Source organism: Plasmodium gallinaceum (genome assembly GCF_900005855.1).
Source record: "Plasmodium gallinaceum strain 8A genome assembly, contig: PGAL8A_v1_152, whole genome shotgun sequence".
Taxonomy (NCBI): domain Eukaryota; phylum Apicomplexa; class Aconoidasida; order Haemosporida; family Plasmodiidae; genus Plasmodium; species Plasmodium gallinaceum.
Genome location: NW_021628316.1, coordinates 9,772 through 31,908, shown reverse-complemented (window position 1 = coordinate 31,908; position 22,137 = coordinate 9,772). Strand labels below are relative to the sequence as shown.

Below are 22,137 nucleotides of genomic sequence, written 5' to 3'. Positions count from 1 at the left end.
TATTCATAATATATTTACATACAATTTTTTTTTTTTTTTTTTCCTGTTAATTTAATCCAAAGGAGGCCAAAAATTATCAATAAGATAATGATATTTATTACATTTTTTTTCAATTAAAGAAATAAATTCTTGTTTTAAAAAATTCTTTTGTATTTTCCACTTATTTATTAGTGTAGATCTAAAAAGAAAAAAAAAAAAAAATTATACATGTAAATTAGTATTGATATATATCATTTGAACAACATTATTTACTTTAATATTTATATATATTATTTATTAATAAAATATGAATTATTAAACAGATATATATATATATATATATATATTATGAATATTATTCATATGGAAACATAAATAAAGATACTTTACCTATTGATTATATTATTATTTTTTAAATTATCTATAAATTCTTTAATGTTTTGTTTCTCGCAATTAATAATATCATTAGATGAATGAGAGTAATAAATTTGAAATTTTAATATTTTTGGAAATATAGATCCATCTAATATAAATAAAGCAAAGTAGTTATAATATAAAAAATCATTTTCATTTAATTCTTTTTCTGTAATAGACAAATAATGAGAACAAGGCAAATATAAAGGCTTTATATAAACACTAATTTTATCTCTCTCTTTATTGTATTTAGCTGGAGGAAGTTTTTCGTATTCATTAATAAAAATACAAACATTTGTTATCTTTCCTAAATCTGAATCATTTATACTTAAACAGTCAAACATGGTATAAGTATTTTTATTCTTCATAATGTAATTATATAAAATATACTTTGGATAAGGTCTAATTGAAAAAAATAAAAAAAAATTATATATATATATATATATATATATATATATATTGTATAATTTTGTCTTAAAAATATTATTAAATATAATTGTAATATATAATATTACCTGTTTTTATATAGAACGGAATTTGAATTGATATATACCTGATTGTTAATATTTTGGGTAAAATATGCTTTTTTGTTATTAAAACTTAAATATGAATTTCTAGAATAATCGTTATGTATTAAATCATAACGGATTGCTAAGTGGTCAATGAACCCTTGAATAATCGCATAATGAATTATTTGTTTCGATAATGGTGAAATATTTTTTTCTAATATATCAAAATTAATACTCGTATTAAACTTCAAATTAATTATTTTCATTAAATAATGTGACAATTTAAGTAACTCACCCATTTTTTTTTTATCTAACTTCATTAAATCGCAAAAATTTTGTTTTTCTTTTGAAAAATAAAAATCTGTGCATATATTTAAATAAAAATCAATGTCGTTATCAAATTTTAATTTAAAATTCTCAAGTACATTATTATTTGAATGATCATCATAATCTTTAAGTGACGAACTGTCCTCTTCACAGGAACTTTCATTACATGAATCGGTTATATCAGTATTTTCCATTTTTTTGTCATTATCTTTCTTTAAAATTAAATTTACTAAATTATTATTGTTTTTTTTTTTTTTTTCTTTTTTTTTGTACTTCATATTAAGTTTATAATCATATGAAAAAATAGATTCCATATATAAACAAGAAACTAAAAGACATGCTAATGGAATTGACCTCTTGTGGTTTATTGCTAAAGATTTTAAACAAACTTCCGATAAAATCTTAGCATATCTTGTACTAATTGGTAAGAATAAGATAAGATTTCCTATGAGTGTTATTCCGCTTTTGTTACAAGGGTTAAATATTTCTACATGATTTTTAATATTTTTTTTTGAGCACATTTTATTATCTACATTTTTAAAAAGAAATTCAATATCTTTGTATCCAAAATATATGCAATTAAGATATATTAATCTTTTTTTAGCTTCTTCAAATTTGTATTTATCAGGTTTATTAATAAAAGGAAAATTTTCTACATTTTTTATATTAAAACTTAGCAAGTATAAAATTAAGGAATCAAGAGGATAATTTAAAATTGGGAAATCATTATTGTTTTTGAAAAAATAATTATAATAATTAGAGGAATATAATTTATACACATGCCCTTTTTCCATTTCTATTTTTTTTTTATTTTTTTTATTTTTTTTTAATAAATATAAAATTCTACCTGCTCTACCTTTCCTCTGAAGTGATGAACTTTTACTAATATTATCAATAACATAATATGAGTAATCATTTAATGTAGAGTATAATTTTTTTTTTTCTTTTCCACAATCAACAACATAACGAATATTTGGTAAGGTAATTGATGTTTCTGCTATATTTGTACTTAAAATACATATTCTCTCATCATCTTTAGGGTTATTAAATAAAACCATTTGCTCATTCATAGGTAGATTAGCATACAGTTTATAAATTTTTAGTACACCTGATCCATCACTACCTTTCCAAATACTTGAATTTTTTTTTACGTTTTCGTCTATTTTTTTTTTCCCTTTTTGGTGTTCACTTATATCTTCTTCACTTCCACTATCTTTATTTAACTCTTTATCACTTTCATTATATTTTTTCGTCTCTTCTTCACTTTCACTATCTTTATTTAACTCTTTATCACTTTCTCCATTTTCATTTTTCTCCTCCTTATTTTCTTTATCTTCAATTTTCTCTTCTTTTTTAATATTTTTTTTCTCTTCATTTTCACTATTTTGTAGTTCTTTTACTTCATTAAATGTTTCTTTAGTTTCAGTTAATTTGGATTTATGTAAATCATTTTCATTCTTTATTTTTCCTAAATTATTTTCCTCTTCTTTGTCAGAATGCTCAGTAATATAATCGTTTTTTTGATTAATTGTTTTTTTTTCTTTTATATCTTCATTTGTATAATTTTTTTTGCAGTTTTCTAATATGTCCGAACTAAAATTTAATAGATTTTTTTCTAAGATTTTTAAGTTATCGTTTTCATTTGATTGAATTAAATTTAATAAATTGTTATTGAAAACACTTTCATCATCAGAAACATCAAATATTACTTTTTTTTCTTTATCTTCATCTGTATTCCTAAAAAAAAAACTTGTTTTATCATTCATATTTTTTTCTTCTTCACTTAAATCAAATGAATACAAATTTTCATCTTCAATATTTTTTTTTTCTTCATTAAATTTTTGCGAATGAGCATTTTCAGATTTTTTGCATAAATTTAAATTCTTTAGTGAATTATATAAATGATATATTTCATCCTGACCAGTTAAGAAAACTAATATACTACCAGGAGGTAATTTTTTATGTATTTGGATTATCTTTTTTCTAGCTTCTTCAATATAATCTTTAGGTGTATAAGAAAGAAAATGATCAACAACTGGAACTTTTTGTGTAGGAATATTAATTGATGTATAATTTTCAAAAATTTGATTTTCGAAAAAAGTTTTATCATCAATGGTTGCAGACATTATAATAACTTTAATTGGGATAACATCTGATAAATTGTTAAAATAATTATTTTTTCTAATTTTGCAAATTATAGACAATAAACCCAAAATTAAATCCATGTTTATACTTCTTTCGTGTGCTTCATCTAAAATTATAGAACTATATTTAGATAAAATAAAATCATTCATTATTTCTTTTAATAAAATTCCTTCAGTCATAACTTTAATTTTACTATTTTTTAATAAATTGGATTTTTCATATCTAATTTGATATCCAACTACATTTTCATTTAACTCTTCATTTAATCTATGGGATAAACTTTTAACTGCAATTTTTCTTGGTTCCGTAATTCCTATCAAATAGTTACTTGAAGAAAATCCGTGTTCATATAAAAATTGAGGAATTTGAGTTGATTTACCGCAACCAGTATCTCCACTTATAAAAACAACATCATAATTTAAAATAGCTTCAATAATTTCTTGCTCATAACTTAAAACTGGTAAAGATAATCTTAATTTTTCTATTTCTTCTTTTCTATTTATATTCACCCTGTTATAAATTATTTTTCTTTTTTCATCGTTCATTTTTATTTCTTCTTTTTTACTTTTTTCACTGATTTCATTTCCTTTTATATTACTTACACTCTTATTTTCTTTAATAATTTGGTCGTCAAGTATATTTTCATTTTCATTATAATTTATAATGCTATCTTCATTACAATTTAGAATATTATCTTTATTATAACACTCACCATCTTTATTGTGATCATTATATGTTTTACTTACTTTCATTTTTTTTTTTTTTTCCTTAGTTAATTTTTCTCCTTCATCTTTTTTATTTTCTAAAAATCTTTTCTTTTTTTTCTCTAATTTGCATTTTAATATTTTCATATTATGTGATAATTCTATATTCCTTTCTTCATATGTTTTAAAGAGTTTCTCTAAATTTTCTTTATTTTGAGCTTTTATGTTAAAATGAACCATTAAATTACGTTCATTTGTACTTAATTTATAATGTTCTATTTTTTTAAACAATTTTTTTTTTTCTAGTTCTTTATCTTGTTTTAATTTATTTTTTAATTTTTTTATTAATTTCTTATTAGGTAAATTTTCTATAGAACATATATTTTTAGAACCTTTTTTTGTTTCCGTCCTTCTATCGCTTTTTACTTCATTTTCATTTTCGTTAGAAGATTTAATATTATCACGTAATTCTTCTGTCTGCTTTTTAATTTTATTTTTTTCATTAACAAACTTATTTTCATCATTTTTTAATATGACTTTTGTTTCGTCTTCCTCATTTAATAATACGTTATTAATTAAATTTCTATTTATATCCTTTAAAGATCCTAGATTGTTTTTCTTAAGTAATTTTTTTACTTTTTTTAGTTGTTTTTCTTTTTTTTTCCTAATTCTCTCTTCGTATTGTAATTTTTTTTTTTCTTTATTCGTTAACCTTTTTTCTTCGGAAAACTGGGTGAAAGTATTATCTTTGATATCTTCATTTTCTAATTGATTTAATTTTTTATTTCTTTTCATTTTCTCATTTTAAATAAAAAAATAAAAAGAAATTTTATTTGAAAAAATTATAATTATAAAAAATTTTTACATATGTAAATAAAATATATTTATTAGCTAATTTGATAAATATGAATGTTAAAATGTTCATAAATATATATGTAGGTTAATTAACGAATAAAAACAATATTTCGAACTACAAAAAAAAAAAAAAAAATTACAGCACTATAATTTATTATATCTAAATTTTTTTTTTTTATTTTTAATTAATTATAATTTAATTATTATAATTTTTTTTTTTTTTTTTTTTTTTTCATGTATAAATAAGTATTTGTTTTGTGAAAAGGTTTCAAAGAAAAAATAATGCATCAAAATTTTTTTTTGTTTTAAAATTAAAAATGTTATTTATAAACTTACATATTTAAGATAATTGAACAAATGAAAAATATAAGTAATTTTATACAGTTTTTATGAAAGTATATATAATTTCTCGTTTATAGTTTTATGAGGAAGTAAATACCTGGAATGCTTTTAACAACTTTTATATGATAGTTTTACTTTTTTTTTTATAAACTTAGTTTGCAGATTTTTTTTCGTTCTCTTATATAAGGAATATCTTTTTTATTTGTATTTATTAAACGTCATTTAAAAGTATCTTTGTATCATAAATTATGTTTTAACTATTTTTTAATTGAGAATAAACTAGGAAATGATATGTGAATACCTTTAGTACTAAATTTATATTTATAATAATTTTACATATATATATATATATCTACTTGAAATATAATACTTCATTTATATATGCTTGTTAAATGAAAAAAAAAAAAAAAAAAATGTCAAATAATAATAGTATAAAGCGCTTAATAAAATATGAGGAAAGTAACAATAAAGATTTTATTGAAAAATATTTAGTAAAAACAAAAAATGAATTTATAGAAAAACAAATGAGAGCTTTATATGAATGCCGAGAAGTACATAAAGGAAATATAGATGAAATAATAAATATACTTTCTTTCGCTTTAGAAAATAATGATAGTGTATTATTAAGGCATGAAATAGCTTATGTTTTAGGTCAAATAAGTAATGAAAAATGTAATAATATTTTAATTAAATTATTAAACGATAAAAATGAAAATGTAATGGTTAGACATGAAGCTGCTGAAGGGTTGGCTGCAATAGGGAGTGAATCTAATATTCTTATAATAAAAAAATTTTTAAATGATGAAAGCATAGAAGTAAGAGAAACGTGTGAATTAGCGTTAAGTTCATTACTAGAAAAAAATAAAAATCCTTTTTGTTCATGTATTAACAAAGAAAACATAAAAGAATTATTAAGAAAAAAACAAAGTGATGAATTTGTTTCAAAAAAATTTAAAACTATAGATCCAGTTGTATTCATATCAAAAAACAAAAGCGTTGATAAATTAATTGAAGATTTAAATAATGAAGATAACCCTTTAAAATTAAGATATGAAGCTTTATTTCAATTAAGAGATATGGAATCTGATATTTCACTGAATGCATTAGGTGAAGCTCTAATAAAAGATAATAAGTCGGCAATATTTAGACACGAAGTAGCATTTGTATTAGGTCAAGCTTTACATTTAAATTCTTTAAAATACCTAATTTCATCTTTAACAAACATCAATGAGCATGAAATGGTAAGACATGAAGTTGCTTTAGCTTTAGGGTCTCTCGGGAGCTTAAATTTAAATTCAGAGGAATATAAAAACATTCAAAACACAATTATTAATACTTTAAAAATGTATTCAAAAGACAAATGCAAAGTTGTAGCTGAAAGCTGCTTAGTTGGATTAGATTATATAGCTGAAAATTTAAATATAGCAATAGAAATAAATTAATTTATTTTTTCTCTTTTTTTTTAAAGCATAATTTTTCATATATTTAAGTTTTATTATTTCTTGAACTTTTATAAAAAATAAAAATTATTAGTATAAAATTATATAAAAGAAAAAAAAAATTTAATAATTATACATCCTAAAGATAACATAAATTTATCCTTGGGATATTTTTTTTTAACGTTGATTCATATAATTGTTAAATAATTATCTCTTATATATACTAAAAAATTAAAATATATTTAATAAAAATTTCAAGCTTTCAACAATGACTATCATTTTTTATTAAGGAAAAAGACATGTAACTATTACTAAAAATATATAAAATGTTTGAATTTTTTTTTTTTTTTTTTTGAGTTCCTTTTAATAGTAATGCAATAAATAATATGTATATATATATATAAATAGAAACAATGATTTAAAAAAAAAAAAATGAAATAATTTTAAAATAAGCAATATTACTTCCTTTTTTTAAAATAAATACCATTCTAACATATTTCTTAAAAATCTTTCTTTTTTATATCCTTGGAGCTATACATAATGAAAGCTCTACATATAAAAAAAAAAAAAAAAAAAAAAAAAAAAAAGAATTTGTTTTTAATGATTAAAAAAATTAAATATAAAAAAATTAAAATAATTTTTTATTTTTAAGACTTATAATTAAATATTCTTAAGTTATTTTTTTTTTATCTTTTATATTCTTTTTTATTTTTTTTTTTTTAGATTTTTCAATTTTCAAAATTATATATTGTGATGTAATTAATTAAACAAATACTACCATTATTCATTTTAATTTGACATTTTTGTCGATTTAAAATGATTTTAACCGAAGAAATTCACAAAAAATATGAAGAAATTATATATTGATTATGTATAAATTATTAATAAACATAATAAGATATAAACGAGAATTATTAATGAATAAAAACTTTATAAAAAATAAGCTAATTAAAAGATACATTATATGTTTAGTAAGCATCTAAGTTGTGTAAAAATATATAAAAAATATATGTTTAATTATTTACAGTAAATAATCATTTGAAAATTTTAACACATTATGTTAAAATTGGGAAGAGTTAAACAAAAACTTTTTGGTTTCCCATGTTTTATACATTTTATGTTAAAATTAGGATCATATCTAAATAAAATACTATAGATAATAGGTGTTGTTTCAAAAATCATTTGTTACATATACTTTTTGCATATCTAATTTTGAAATTTGTAATCGCATTAAAATATTATGATATATATTTTTTTATTAAATAGAGGAAAAAAGAAAAATATTAAAATAAATTGTTAATATTTTTGAGGGGTAACATTAAATTATATAAAAAAATTCACAAAGAAATAACATGTTTTTACATATTAAAAAAAGAAATTGAAAAAGATATAGGTGTGATGAATATATTGTTATTTTATAAAAGAAGATAATGAATTGCAAGTACTTTATTAAACCATTTTTATTAATTCCTTTTACAAAATTTTTTATTCTTTCTTGAAGCTTATTACTTCTTCACATTTATTATATTAAAAAAAAAAAAAAAAAAAGAAAAAGAAAAAAAAAAAATTATTATAAATTATTTTACAATACATTATTAGAAATAACATAAATTGTTTCAAAAGTAAGAACAATGAATGAAAATAGTATTTTATAGAAGAGGTAAAAATAAATTTTATGTAGTTCATTATTCAATTAAAAACATATAAAGACGTTAGTCTTAAAGCATGTAAATATAATAGTTTTTTCACTTTATTTTAGCAAGTTTGTTTTTTTTGGAAATTGTTTCTTTTTATAATATATATATATATATATATATATATATATATATATATAATTTTTACAACCTTTTTTTTTTTTTTTTTTTTTTTTTTAAAAAAAAAAAAAAAAAAAAAAAAANCTTTATTTTAGCAAGTTTGTTTTTTTTGGAAATTGTTTCTTTTTATAATATATATATATATATATATATATATATATAATTTTTACAACCTTTTTTTTTTTTTTTTTTTTTTTTTTAAATAAATAAAAAATAGATTGAACATATTTTATTTAGATGGAAAATATTTTAAATAACAAAGTCAGAACTATTAAGGATGATAGTTTATTTGAAAATTTAAAAGAATCAATTAAAAAAAATAATATTCACATACTTTATGACACATATTTAGTGTCATTTTTAGAAAAATTAAAGAGTATAGATGAAGTTGATCATGTTATTTGTAAGTATAACAATTCCGAACTTGTAAATTTTTTTTATATAACTCTACTTGTTGATAAATACGAATTTATATCCGAGATTTGTGAAAATAAAATTGAAAAAAATAAAATTGAAAAAATATTAGAAAATCTCGAAATATGTAAAATAAGTCATACAGACAATTTGAAAAAATTAAGCAATATAATTATAGAAAGTGTAGATAATTGCCAAAAATGTTTAATGATTTATTATCTTTCACAAAAGAAATTTCTGGAAGTTTTTTCTTTTCTTATAAAAAGAGATAAAACTATAAATTTTATTAAAAAAGAAATTTTTAAGTATAACTTCTATAGAATTGTAAATAAATTTATTTCTCCGATTAATAATGATAATATAAATTTAGTTATACTAGAACTTTTACTAAATGGAACAAGAATATTCCAAACATATTTTAATTTTTTGTTAGATAAAAATAAAATAAATAAAATTAATCTTAAGAATTTTACAAAAGAGTTTTTAAATTTAGACAATGATAATATATATGATATCTTAAAAAAATATGCTGACTATGAATCTTTGATATTTTTTTGTAATCTTTTATTTAATGAATTTAAGGAAATAAAAATTTTATTGATAAATATGAAAGATAAAAATGAACATGAAAAATATGTAAATGAAAATTTAGATGAAATGATAATTGAAAAGAAAACAAACTTAGAAAATCATGGTAATGAATCATTAAAAAATAAGTCTGTAAACAACAGTAATTTAAAAGAAGATATATTACATTATATTTATGCACACGTTTTTCTTCTTTTAAAGCATAAATATGTTGAAACTACTGTAAAAAATGTTCTAAAAGAAAAAATCGTACTTTACTCTTTAATGTTCAACTCGCTAAGATATTCAGAAAATTTTATTCAATTAATAATATTTAAAATTATCAATTATTATTTTATAAATGATGACAATTTTTTAAATGAGTCAAATAAAAAATTAATATCATCACTATTTTCATATTGGATTAAATTATTAGATGCATGTGTTATTAAAATGCTTGATAGATACTTATCTACAGGAAAAAATAATTCTAATAGAAATGAACCTGAACTTTCTTTTTTAAAAAACAGTTTTGTTGATTATGATATATTTAAATATATGCAAAGTTTAATTAGTGGAATTTATTTATTATCATTAATTAAAAAAAAAAAAAAAAAAGATGAAAGTTTTTCATTAAAGGAAAAATACAATATAGATTCCTTTTTAAATGAATATAATATAGAAAATTTGTCTTTAAATTTTTTGATTAACGATAACTTTATATATTTTATAGGTTTTATATTTTCAGAGAATAAAGAAATAGTTAATAATTTATTTAATCTAATTTTTAAGCTTATATATTTTGTGAAAAACTTTAAATTTTACATTATTGAAAATTTAAACCTAAAAAATAAAAATTTTGAAGACACATTGATATTTTGTTGTATAAATATTATTTATAACATTCTTGATGGAACGAGAAAGTTATTTATAAATTCTTTTGAAATTGATGAATACACAAACACTTTATATCAAAAAGATTTAAAAAAAAAAAGAACTTTTGACAATATTGCTTTATATTCATTTTATTCGTTTATTAATCACAGAGATTATTATATTCGCTTATATGTAACAAAGGTAATTAATCTAAATAATTATATATATATATATATATATATATATATATATATATATATATATATATGTTTATATATTTTTTTTTTTTTTTTAATTTTAGGTTATAATAATACTTTTTTCTGATGTAAGTATTAGAGATTCAGTAGAGAAAAACCTTTTTTTTGAAATATTTGATTCTCTAATGAATATAGAATTTGATCATGATAAAATCAAAAAAAATGAAGAAAGAAAAAATGTAAATAATTTATTATTACTTCTATTTAAAACAAATATAAAAGATGATAGATCTTCAAATAAATTAACAAATATAATTTTTAGTGAAAAGCAGAAAGTGTTTATTAAATACTTAGCACATATATGTAATGACGACTTTTGCATATTAGAACTGAAAAATATGTTTGAATATTTTTTTATTTTATTTGTAAAAATAGTTAATATTATTATTAAAAGAGCTCAATTGAAGTTATCTATAGAAAAGTATAAAATTTTATTTATGAATATTTACGACATAATAGAATTTTTTTTGTGTGAATTAAAAAAAGAAAAAAATAAAAAATTAAGATTATTTTTTTTTTCATCAGCTATATATTTATGTCATCTAATTTCAAATGAAATATATAAAGAAAAAATACATTCATCAATCCCTTTTCTTGTTGTTGTTATGGATTTAATTAAAATTATTGAAAGTGATTTATCATTTATGTATGACGATTTTAATAAATTTAATAATGTCATTGAAGAAACAACTAAAGAAGAATTGTATTATAGTAGTGAAAATGATACAAAGAGCACAAAAGATTTACACATTTTGTATTTTTACGATAATGTGTACGATGAGAACATACAAAATAATGAAAATAACGAACATTTTAATTATATGAATAACATTAATAATAATAGTGACGAAAATATCCAAATATTTTCTTTTGATAAAATGAATAGATGTAAAAAGTATATGAAAAAATCAATAATCCAAAATAAAGAAAATGAAAAAAATATTTATAATTACATTAATGCTTTTTTTTTTTTATGTGTTAGTAACCCTAGTCAGACAACAAAAAAAAATATTATTAAATTTTTTGATATTATTATTAAATATATTATTAGGGATGAATATAAAATAAATAGAGTAAAAAAGAAAAGTCTTATTTTTTCTTTGCCTATTGTTATTATAATGGATCAAAATAATGAACAAAAAAGATACAATTTAATTATTGACAAATATGATTATATATTAAAAACTTATATAGTTGATCTTTTTAAATCAAAAAAGTTTTTACCTTGTTTCTTTATATCAGTTTTTTGTTTTACTAATACCGTAATTTTATTTTTAAAAAGAAAAAACTTTATAGAAATTAATTTGAATAAAAAAACAGATATATTAGACTCTTTTATGTTGATAAATTCAAAAACATGGTTTTACTTAAATGTTGTAATAGAATGTTTGAGCAAGTATCTAAATAAAAATTGCTTTGATGATTTTTTATTGCATATTATTAATTTAATAATAGACAATATATGGAAAATAATTATTTACATTTTTTATAGTGTAGAATTAAATACATTTTCATTGAAAATAAAAATGAATAATACTACAATTTTTTTAAGGGATTCAATTTTGTTATTTTTAAATTTCTATTCAACATGGATCTCTTTTACGAAAAATTTTTCTTCTAAAAAATATACTCCTTTATTTATCCATATTTTACCAGAGTTATTTTATAAAAAATTTTCTTTTTTATCCTCACAAATATTAAATTTTTTTAATTTTATTGAATGCAATTTTTCTTATATTAGTCTTAATGAAACTAACATAACATTACTAATAAAACAAAAAGAAATTATGAATAATATTTTAGATTCTTTAATCCATTTAATAAAAACAAGAGATTCTAAAGGATATGAAAATGAATTAAATAATTTAATTCAATTTAAGCTGAAATTAAAGAAATTGGTAATTCCGAAAAATATTCATGATCTTTCTTTGCCATTGGAATATGATTGCATTTTTAACAAAATAAAAGAAATTAAAATGAATAATGAAAAAAGAAATGATATAAGAAAAGATGAACATAAGGGAAACAAATATAAAAATGATAATCAAATTTTTATAGAAAAGGAAGAGAATATAAGACATGTAAATAATACTGGAACATGCAAGGAAAAAGGAGAATTAGGAAATGAAAATAATAAAATGAAAAAATGTAAATCAAGTAAATTACCTAAATATAAAAAAATAAAAGAGAATTTTACATTATATTACAAGATTATAAAGTTATTTAAATTTATATAATAAAGTAGTTTCTTTTTTTTTAGTTTTAACTTATAAATAAAAATAAAAAAAGCATTGATAATAATAACAATAGGAAAAATTCATATAAAAAATAATATGTATATAATATATTATACCTTATTTATTTAAAAATGCATTATTTTATTTTATATTTTTAAGAAATATATATAAATTATTTTTTTCTTTTTTTTTCAGATCTCAATGTTCCTGATTTGAAGAAAAAAAATGATTATAGCTCGAAATCATTATCACAAAATAGAAATGGAAATAATCAGATTGTAATTGTAAGTGACAATATGAAAAAATTTGTAAAATCTATACCTCGGTCTATATCTAATTCTAGATCTCCTTCAAGATATTTATCTCCTAGGGAGAAGTATAAAGAAAATACTGAAGAAAAAAGGAACATACAGTATTGCCATATAAATCAGGAATTCAAAAAAGAAATAGCATTACAAAAGGCTAAGAAAATTATAGAAAAAAATGCTGCATTGAAATGTCAGAAAAGAGCAATAATATTAAATGAAAAAAAATTAGAGAAAAATAAACATCAGTATTTTAAAGAAATGAAGGAAAAAAGGATTGAAGTAGAGAATAGTATTAATAAATACTTTATAATGTTGCAAGAATTTTTAGAATGGGACTTTTTTGATTTAGAAAACATTCAGAAATATAAAAATTGTATTAATAAGGAAATTCCTATACGATTTAAAAATGAAGAAGAATATCATAAGTAAATATTTAAAAAAACAAAATAAAAATGATTTATATAATAAATTAATATATGTGAATTAATTAATAATAAAATGTATAGTTCTATTTAATATTCCATTATTAATATATTTTTTTTTTTTTTTTATTATTTCATTTTTTAATGAATTTTAAATTAACTAATAATTTTATCATTACAAAAATTTCCTTTTTATTCATTTTAATATATCGTTCATTAATAAATGAGAAGTATATTTTTTTATACTTTATTTATATTTTTTCATTTATTATATTTTAAAAATTTCTTTTTAGATATTTTAGACCAATGGCTCTTGAAGAGTGCCGCTGTTGTATTTTAAATAAAATGTGTGGAGAGACTTATAAATTTGTTATTAATATTGTAGGGAAACAAAAAACATCTTACTGGATTATATGGCATATTACATCTTCTTCTGAAAATAAAACCAACTTAGATATTTTAAAACCAATGGACTTAATAGCACTTATTCCTTTTGAGACAGAAAACATAAATGGAGACAAAGGAACTATAAAATATGAAGATTTAAAACGAATTTTAAAATTAAATAAACATCTCCTTGGGTTAATAGATGTTTCATCTAATAAATTAGAAAATATTTATGACATCAAATTAATTAATGAGGATGTATTTCCATCTAAACGAAAAAATGAAGAAAATAGATTAAAATTAAATTTCCTTTCATGCAATAAATTTCATGTTTATCTTTTATGTAATTTAATGACATATATTAGAGAATTTCAAAGTGTTTACATGACTAAATGCTCCCCTTTGTTTAATTTGATTTTAAATCCTAATGCAACTAATGTTAGGGAAAATAAATCATATCGTAATATTAATTTAAATGACAATAATATAATTGAAAATAACAATAAAATAAAAGAAAATAAAGAAAATTTGTCAAATTATGAAAATTTAATATTAAAAACAATGAGAAACTATAATTTATTAAATGAGTCACAGATTGAAGCTGTCAAATTAGTTTTTTTAAATAAAAATAATATATCTCTTATACAAGGACCTCCAGGTACAGGGAAAACGAAAACAGTTATTGGAATCGTATCAGCCTTATATGCCTTAATTAAACATTTATACAAAAATGAAAAAAAAAATGATTTTTCTTTTAATGAACAAAATGTAAACCCTAAAAAAATTTTGGTTTGTTCACCATCCAATTCTGCTATAGATGAAATTGCTAAAAGAATTTTGAATGAAGGGTTAATAAATTTTATTGACTTAAAGAAAGAAACAAAAAATAAAAATAGCTATGAAAATGAAAATAACTTTCATGATAACACAAATTCAAAATACTTAAATGAAAAAGGTAAAAATGTAGAAAATGAATTTAATAGCTTTAAGAAACAAACTATTACTCCTAAATGCATACGTATAGGTATATCAAAAAAAACCCATGAAGAAATACAGCATATTTCATTAGATTACATATTTAATAAAAGAAAAAAGTTGGAACAAAACATATATGACTCTCATTTTAACAATAAAAAAAAAAAATTATCTTATTCTATCAAAGCAATAGATTATGCATGTCAAAAAATTAATGAAATAAGGATGAATTTGAATATTAATAATTCTAAAAAATTTTGTTCTGATATCAATGAAACCGACGAAAAAGCAATAAATAAGAAAATTGAAAATATAGAAAAATTTTTTTCCGAAGAATTAATAAATAATGTAGATAAGGCATACTTAGAAAATTTATTATATTTATTTAATGAATCATTTTCACATTATGAGTGGAGTATAGAAAAATTAAATTCAGAAAAAAAAAATTTTGAAGAAAAAAAAAAAAAATTGTTAGAAACAGATAATGAGATAGGTTCATTTTATTCCAATTCTAATAAGGATTTTATGATTTCAGAAAGCGAAGTGATATTCAGCACTTTGTCAGGAAGTGCTTCACCATTAATTGAAAATTTAGAATTTGAATATTTAATTATAGATGAAGCATGTCAATGTGTTGAGTTAAGTTGTTTAATACCATTTAGATTAAAAATTAAGAGTATTATTATGGTAGGCGATCCCAAGCAGTTACCTTCTACAACATTTTCATCTGATTGTAGAAGATATGGATATAGTAGATCATTGTTTGAAAGATTATTATCATGTAATGTTCCTAGTGTTTTACTTAATATTCAATATCGTATGAGACCTGAAATATGCTATTTTCCAAATAAGTACTTTTATAATGGATCAATTAAAAATGATGAAAATTTAATAAATAAGCCATTTTTTTATTTTCATTATTTAAATTTATTTGGATGTTATAAATTTATTAATATTGATGGAATAGAATCTATAACTTATAATAAATCATATATTAACTATGTTGAAGCTTATTTTATATTCAAATTAATATTATATTTCCAAAACTTTATTGAAAATAAAAATAAAAAGAATGATGTATCTAATTTATATATATTACCAACTAATTTTAATTTAAAGGATATAGGGATTATCTGTCCATATCAATCTCAAGTTCACCTTATTAAAAAAATGTTTGAAGGAGTATTTCGGGATAGTTACTCTCCAGAAATATCAACAGTTGATGCATTTCAAGGGAGAGAAAAAAATATAATAATTTTTTCATGTGTAAGATCTAATCTACAATCTATGGAAATCTTTAAAAATATTGATGAATTAAATGTAAGTAAAAAAAATACATCTGATATTTTAAATTACGAATTAAATGATAAAAAAGTGTTGTCTTTAAAAAATAATAATTATATCAATAATAATGATTTTAATACTGTAGAAAAATTTAGGAATAATATTGGATTCTTAAAGGATGAAAGAAGATTAAATGTAGCTTTAACAAGAGCGAAAGATGCTTTATGGATAATAGGAAATAAAAAAAATTTAGAAAAAAATGAAACATGGAACTCTTTAATAAAAAATGCAATTACAAGAAATTGTTATTCTGATTTAAAATTAAATTTTCATAAAAGCACAACTGAAGAAAAAATAAAAGAACGAATTAATGATTTTTTTATGCATATGGATAGTGACTTAAATAACACAAATAATAAACATGAGAATTATAGAATTTATGAAAATTATTCTACCAATTCTTTATCTAGTAAAAATGAATCAAAAACAGATAGTAAAAAATTATATAATAAAAAAAAAAAATTAACAAAAAAGACTATTAATGAGTACAGAAATAAGTATAAGAAAAATGAAGATCCCGTTATTCAATATAAAAGAGAGAATAACTTTAATAAAGATAATATTAGTAAAAATTGTATAAATTATAATAATAAGAAAAATGAAATAAGAGAAAATAAAAACATTCAAAAAAAAAATAAAAGAAGTGAATATGAAGAAATTCAAAAAAGTGAAGATTTTTCTAAAAAAAGAAAATTAAATTAATATTACAAAATTTTCTATTATGTAGATATAAATTTTATTTTTATTTATATAAATATTTGAATATAGAAATTTCAATATTTATTTAATGAATATTTTTAAAAAAGAAAAGAAATGTATCCTTAACAATTTAAGTTAATTTTATTAGGAACAGTGATTATTCTTTATGTTCAAAATGTGAATGAATTTATTTATTTTAGAGAATTTATGAAGAAATTATTTCCATTAGTTCAATAGTAAATATGGCTAGAAATTAATAACTAAAAAATAGAAAAGAAAAAAGTTAAAAGCTTCATGTATTTTCGTAAAAGGAAATTTTTGATTCTTTATGTATTTTATATTTTTTAATATATTTTATTAATAATATAATATTAGTATTTATATATTTATATATTTTTAATTTCTGCAAAATTATTTACTGGGCGAATATAAATATTCCTTAATAACTTTTTAATTACCCTTCAAATTTTTATAGATTTCTTTTACAATATGCGAAATAAAATTTATATTTTTTACATGTTTATGAATCATTCTTTTTTAATTATAAAGTATTATTTAAAAATTAATATAAAAACTAAATAAATAAAATTCTAAAAAATATTATATAAAAATTAAAATTTTAACAGTATATCTTTTTATTTTATACATATATAATTAAAAATTAATTATGTAACACATTTTTCTTAATATATTATTTTCTTTTTTTGAATATTATTTATCTAATATCCAAGGAAATTCCTAAATGTAAAAACTTGAAATTTTAATTATATTAATTATTCTACAATAAAATGTTACATTTCATTTTTTTCATTGAAACCAAAAAATATGAAATAAGTATATGAAGTATTGTAATAATAGTTAAATATATTTTTTTTTTGTATTATCCATTTTAAATTTATAATTACGTTGCACATTTTTAAAAACTCCAATGGAATATTTATAATAAATATCAAAATTATTAAAAATTAAAAATTTTGTCTTATTTCATGAAAATGTATAATATTTATAACATTGCTATAATGTTATATTTTTATTTTTATTTTTATTTTTTTGTTTTATTTTTTTTTTTTTTTTTCATATAAAGAAAAATTATTTTGAATAAATTATAAATAAAATTATTTTGGAAAAATTTATATCTTTTTTCTTTTAAAAAAATATTTAGCTGTAATTAAATTAATATAAATGAGATTTTATAAATTGTTATAATTCGTAATGTATTATTAAAACAATTTTTTTTTTTACATATTTATTGGCAATTAAAAAAAGATTTACATAAATTTCATATATTTAATAATCATTATATTTTAAAAAGGAAAATATTTTATAAACTTTAATTATTTAATAATTAAAATACATAACTTTTATAATTATATTGAAATATATTTTAAATTATTGGGTGTGTGGAAATAATGTATTTTTTTTTTTTTTTTTTTTTATGTTTAAAAAAGTTTATTTGTTCTAATATCCATTAAGTTAAAAATCATAAAGTTTAATGATGAATTTTACTTAAATTATTTCTTTTAACAATTTTTCCTTTTTATGAAAAATTGTATAGTATTCCATTTTTATTTTCACGAAAATTAACAATAAATTTATATATATATAATGGAAGGGTAAAGGTTTTACGATGCTTAAATATGGACTTTTAATATTATTATATATATATATATGAAAACAAATAAAGTATATTAATAAAAAAAAAAGTAAAAAAATATTGAGATTAATGATTGAATACATATAAATATACTTTTAATGTGTTTTATTTTATTAATTACTTTATAATATTACTATAGTTACTAATTCATGAGTTATTTATTACTTTATTTTGATGTTTTTTCATTATTTAAATTATTTATTTAGTACGACAATATATATAATTTATTTAATGCGGTCATTTAGTCACGTTACAAAAAAAGGGCTAAAAGGAAGAATTTAATTTTCCTTTTAATTATAAAATTAAGATATATATTAATAGTACAAATTTGAAAATAAAATTAAAATTTGTATTATCAGAATGAACAAAAAAGGGAAAATTATTTAGAAATAGCTATATACAGTTCTGTACATACTCAACTTCAAAATTTATTTAATGAAAAAACTATAAACTACGAAACAAATATAGAAAATATTAATAATTTTAAAATTTAACTTTTCACTTAAATTTTTTTTTTTTTTTGTTTTTAAACTTGTGTATTTAATTATTTTCATTTGAATCACAAATATTGTATAATTAAATTTTAATTTTTTCTTTAGTCTTTTTCTTTTCATATTATTTTTTTATTTTTGTTTTCAAAAATGGATCAAATACATAATAGCATTATTGTTGATCCTTCGGAAAAAGTGACGAACGAAAGTCACAAATTTTTCGGAGGCAAAAATAAAATATAAAAAGAAACTTTATAAAGAAAATTAAAACTAATTTCTTTTTTTTCAATTTTTTTTTTTTTTTAGAAGCGGTATTTAATTTTTCATATTTCAGAATTTATTGAATATTTTAATTTTTTAATATATTTATACATTTAAAAATTTTATAATAATAGATGAAAATATTTTTTAAAGAAATAATAACAGTAGTATATTAATTAAAAACATAAAATAATATATATATGATTAACTAGGGAACTGTAATAAGTTTAGTCATTATATTCGTGGACACAATACTATTAACAAATTTATTAATAAATGCGAAAATAAGTTGCGATGGATATTTACGTAAATAAATTTTATTTTTTAAAATATATATTCTACATTTAAATAAGAAAGAAATATGTAATACAGTAGTGTATTACCATTATAGAATTAATCTTTTTGTTTTTTTATTTATAAATAGGAACATGGGTTATAGGAGCAATAATTCTAGTAAATTTTTAAATTAATATTTTTCATTTGGTTTGTCATACTCTTATTTAATAATTCTTCAATTTTTTTTAAACGTATTAAGAGCTTTTTCTTGTTTTCCTTCGTTAAAAGAATTCAAAAATTATTAAAGGAAAATAGAGGAGTATACTATTTATAAATTTAGTTATTACATAATAATATATACAATATTATACATGAATTTAAAAAAAAAAAAATTTAGAAGCTAATTTTTATTTATACAATAAAAATTGAACAAGAGAAAGACCATAATAATTACTTTTTTTTCGAATTTTTTTTTAGTTATTTTCTGAGGTTCTTTTAATGTTATTATGTTTTTTGTGGACATACTTTGGGACAATTCAGGTGTATTTAATAATATGAAATTAATTATATTTTATTTGTATTTAATATATTTTTTTTTATGATTTTTTAAAGATAAATAAATCAAGTGCTTGCCAAAAAAATGCACCCTTTTTATTTTGGGCAGTATTTACCTTAGTAACAGCAATATGGTATATGAGAGTAGAAAAAATTGTATAAATAAATGATTATATGAAATTATGTGTTTCTATTTTTTATTACAAAGGTGCTCAATTATAGGAATGATTTTGAGCTTGATGATTATAACAGTAGTAAGAAAATTAAAGCTTACAATTTATAAAAAAAATAAAAATATCTAAATTATATTTTATTTTCCAAATGGATATTAATTATAAAATAAAACAAAATAATGAAATACAAATATTCATTAATCTTATTATCAAATAAAAAAAATTTTATTTATACATTTAGTTGATTTTAATCATTTTAAAAATTTTTACAGGGATCCTTTTTTATTATTAGATCTAAAGTAGATAAAATATAAAGCAAAGATTTACTACTTTTAATTATTGTTATATTTTATCTTAAGAAAGAAAAGAAAAATTGAGATAAAAAAAGTTATTAAAGCAAAATTATTCTTTTTTTTTTTTTTTTTTTAATTTTTTGTTGCTTTTATTTTGTTTTTCGTTGTACAAATTTTATAAAATTGATATTTGTCAAAAAAAAAAAAAATGTGTAGATTATGTTTGTAGAAATTTATATGTATGAAAATTTAATATTTAAATAATTTTTATATATTTTATTATAATATAAAAAAAGAAAATTACTTATGAATAATATAACTTTTAATTTTCTATTTATACTTCATATTCTTAAGCCTTTAATAAAAAGGATAAAATTTTATTTGAACAATGAGCATATTTTAATTTATAATATAAAAATTAAAAATATATGAAATAGTAGGAATAATAATAAGTTTTTTATTTTAAGATTATGAAATTATAAATTATATATACATATATATTTCTATTAGGGTTTAATAAAAGTTAATGAGATAATATTATATTACTATTTTTATTATATGAAAGATCTATAAAATTTATTTATAAATTGCTTATTTATTATAATATAAAAATAAAATTAAAGAAGACCGTTCTTCTATGCATTGCATTTTAACATGATAAAGAAATAAAAAAAAATTAAATAATGCTTTTAACTTGAAATTGCAAAAGCAATTATAAATAAAAATATAGATAATTAAAATTTATAATAAGCATTAATGTAAAACTTGTCCTTATTTTAATTTTTTAAGAAAGATTTTTAATTTACATACATTAAAACATGTTAAAAAGATATTAAATAAGTGATTATTACATTAAAAGGAAAATAGTACTTAAAAATATTATGTATTATAAATAATAACTCTTTTAAATCTTCATTATTTTTTTTTTATTAATAAATGTTTTCATACAAATATTTTTTAATTATTTTTTTATGAGAATGTATGCTTCAAAGGGAAAATTTTGAGCTTATTATAATTATTATATAGATAATAAGTATTTATTATTTAACATTATTTTTTACTTTGTGAAATCAATCAAAGAAAAAATTTATTGAAAAATTTACTCCACTAAAGTAGTAGATTTGATTTTAATTTAATATTGAATATTCCTGAATTGCTCTGTTCATTAAATTTATTAACATATTCATTTCTTTATAAATAGCAATTAAAGTAAAAATTATGATATTAATTTTTTTTTACATATACCAATTTTTTACAAAATTTGATTCTTAAAGTTTTATTAAAATAATGATATAATTACTATCTTTTATTAATTAAAACATTTATGCTATTTTCCTTAAAAATAACAGTTTTTTACCAATTATAATTAGTTTTATCTTTTTTATAATTATAAACAGGATCTATTGTAAACATAAATACG

At 18.2% G+C, this 22,137-nt stretch overlaps 4 protein-coding genes across 4 annotated transcripts; 3 read left to right on the top strand and 1 right to left on the bottom strand.

Moving 5' to 3' along the window:
* Positions 1-51: 51 nt before the first annotated feature.
* On the bottom strand, positions 52-4,873 carry PGAL8A_00498700 (DEAD/DEAH box ATP-dependent RNA helicase, putative; the record flags this gene model as incomplete). The annotated part of the gene is made up of 3 exons (XM_028673800.1): positions 52-178; positions 370-795; positions 909-4,873. The coding sequence occupies 3 exons, from the start codon at positions 4,871-4,873 to the stop codon at positions 52-54; spliced, it is 4,518 nt and encodes a 1,505-aa protein (XP_028530216.1).
* An 815-nt stretch (positions 4,874-5,688) lies between these two features.
* On the top strand, positions 5,689-6,717 carry DOHH (deoxyhypusine hydroxylase, putative; the record flags this gene model as incomplete). The annotated part of the gene is made up of 1 exon (XM_028673798.1): positions 5,689-6,717. One exon carries the CDS (start codon positions 5,689-5,691, stop codon positions 6,715-6,717), a length of 1,029 nt encoding a protein of 342 aa, XP_028530215.1.
* A 2,048-nt stretch (positions 6,718-8,765) lies between these two features.
* On the top strand, positions 8,766-17,017 carry PGAL8A_00498500 (conserved Plasmodium protein, unknown function; the record flags this gene model as incomplete). The annotated part of the gene is made up of 4 exons (XM_028673797.1): positions 8,766-10,586; positions 10,687-12,799; positions 13,075-13,612; positions 13,903-17,017. The coding sequence occupies 4 exons, from the start codon at positions 8,766-8,768 to the stop codon at positions 17,015-17,017; spliced, it is 7,587 nt and encodes a 2,528-aa protein (XP_028530214.1).
* Positions 17,018-19,309: 2,292 nt separating this feature from the next.
* PGAL8A_00498400 (conserved Plasmodium membrane protein, unknown function) lies at positions 19,310-20,738 on the top strand (the record flags this gene model as incomplete). Its single annotated transcript, XM_028673796.1, has 9 exons — positions 19,310-19,367; positions 19,466-19,470; positions 19,633-19,726; positions 19,845-19,873; positions 19,956-20,015; positions 20,174-20,236; positions 20,309-20,385; positions 20,460-20,505; positions 20,697-20,738. 9 exons carry the CDS (start codon positions 19,310-19,312, stop codon positions 20,736-20,738), a joined length of 474 nt encoding a protein of 157 aa, XP_028530213.1.
* Positions 20,739-22,137: the final 1,399 nt, after the last annotated feature.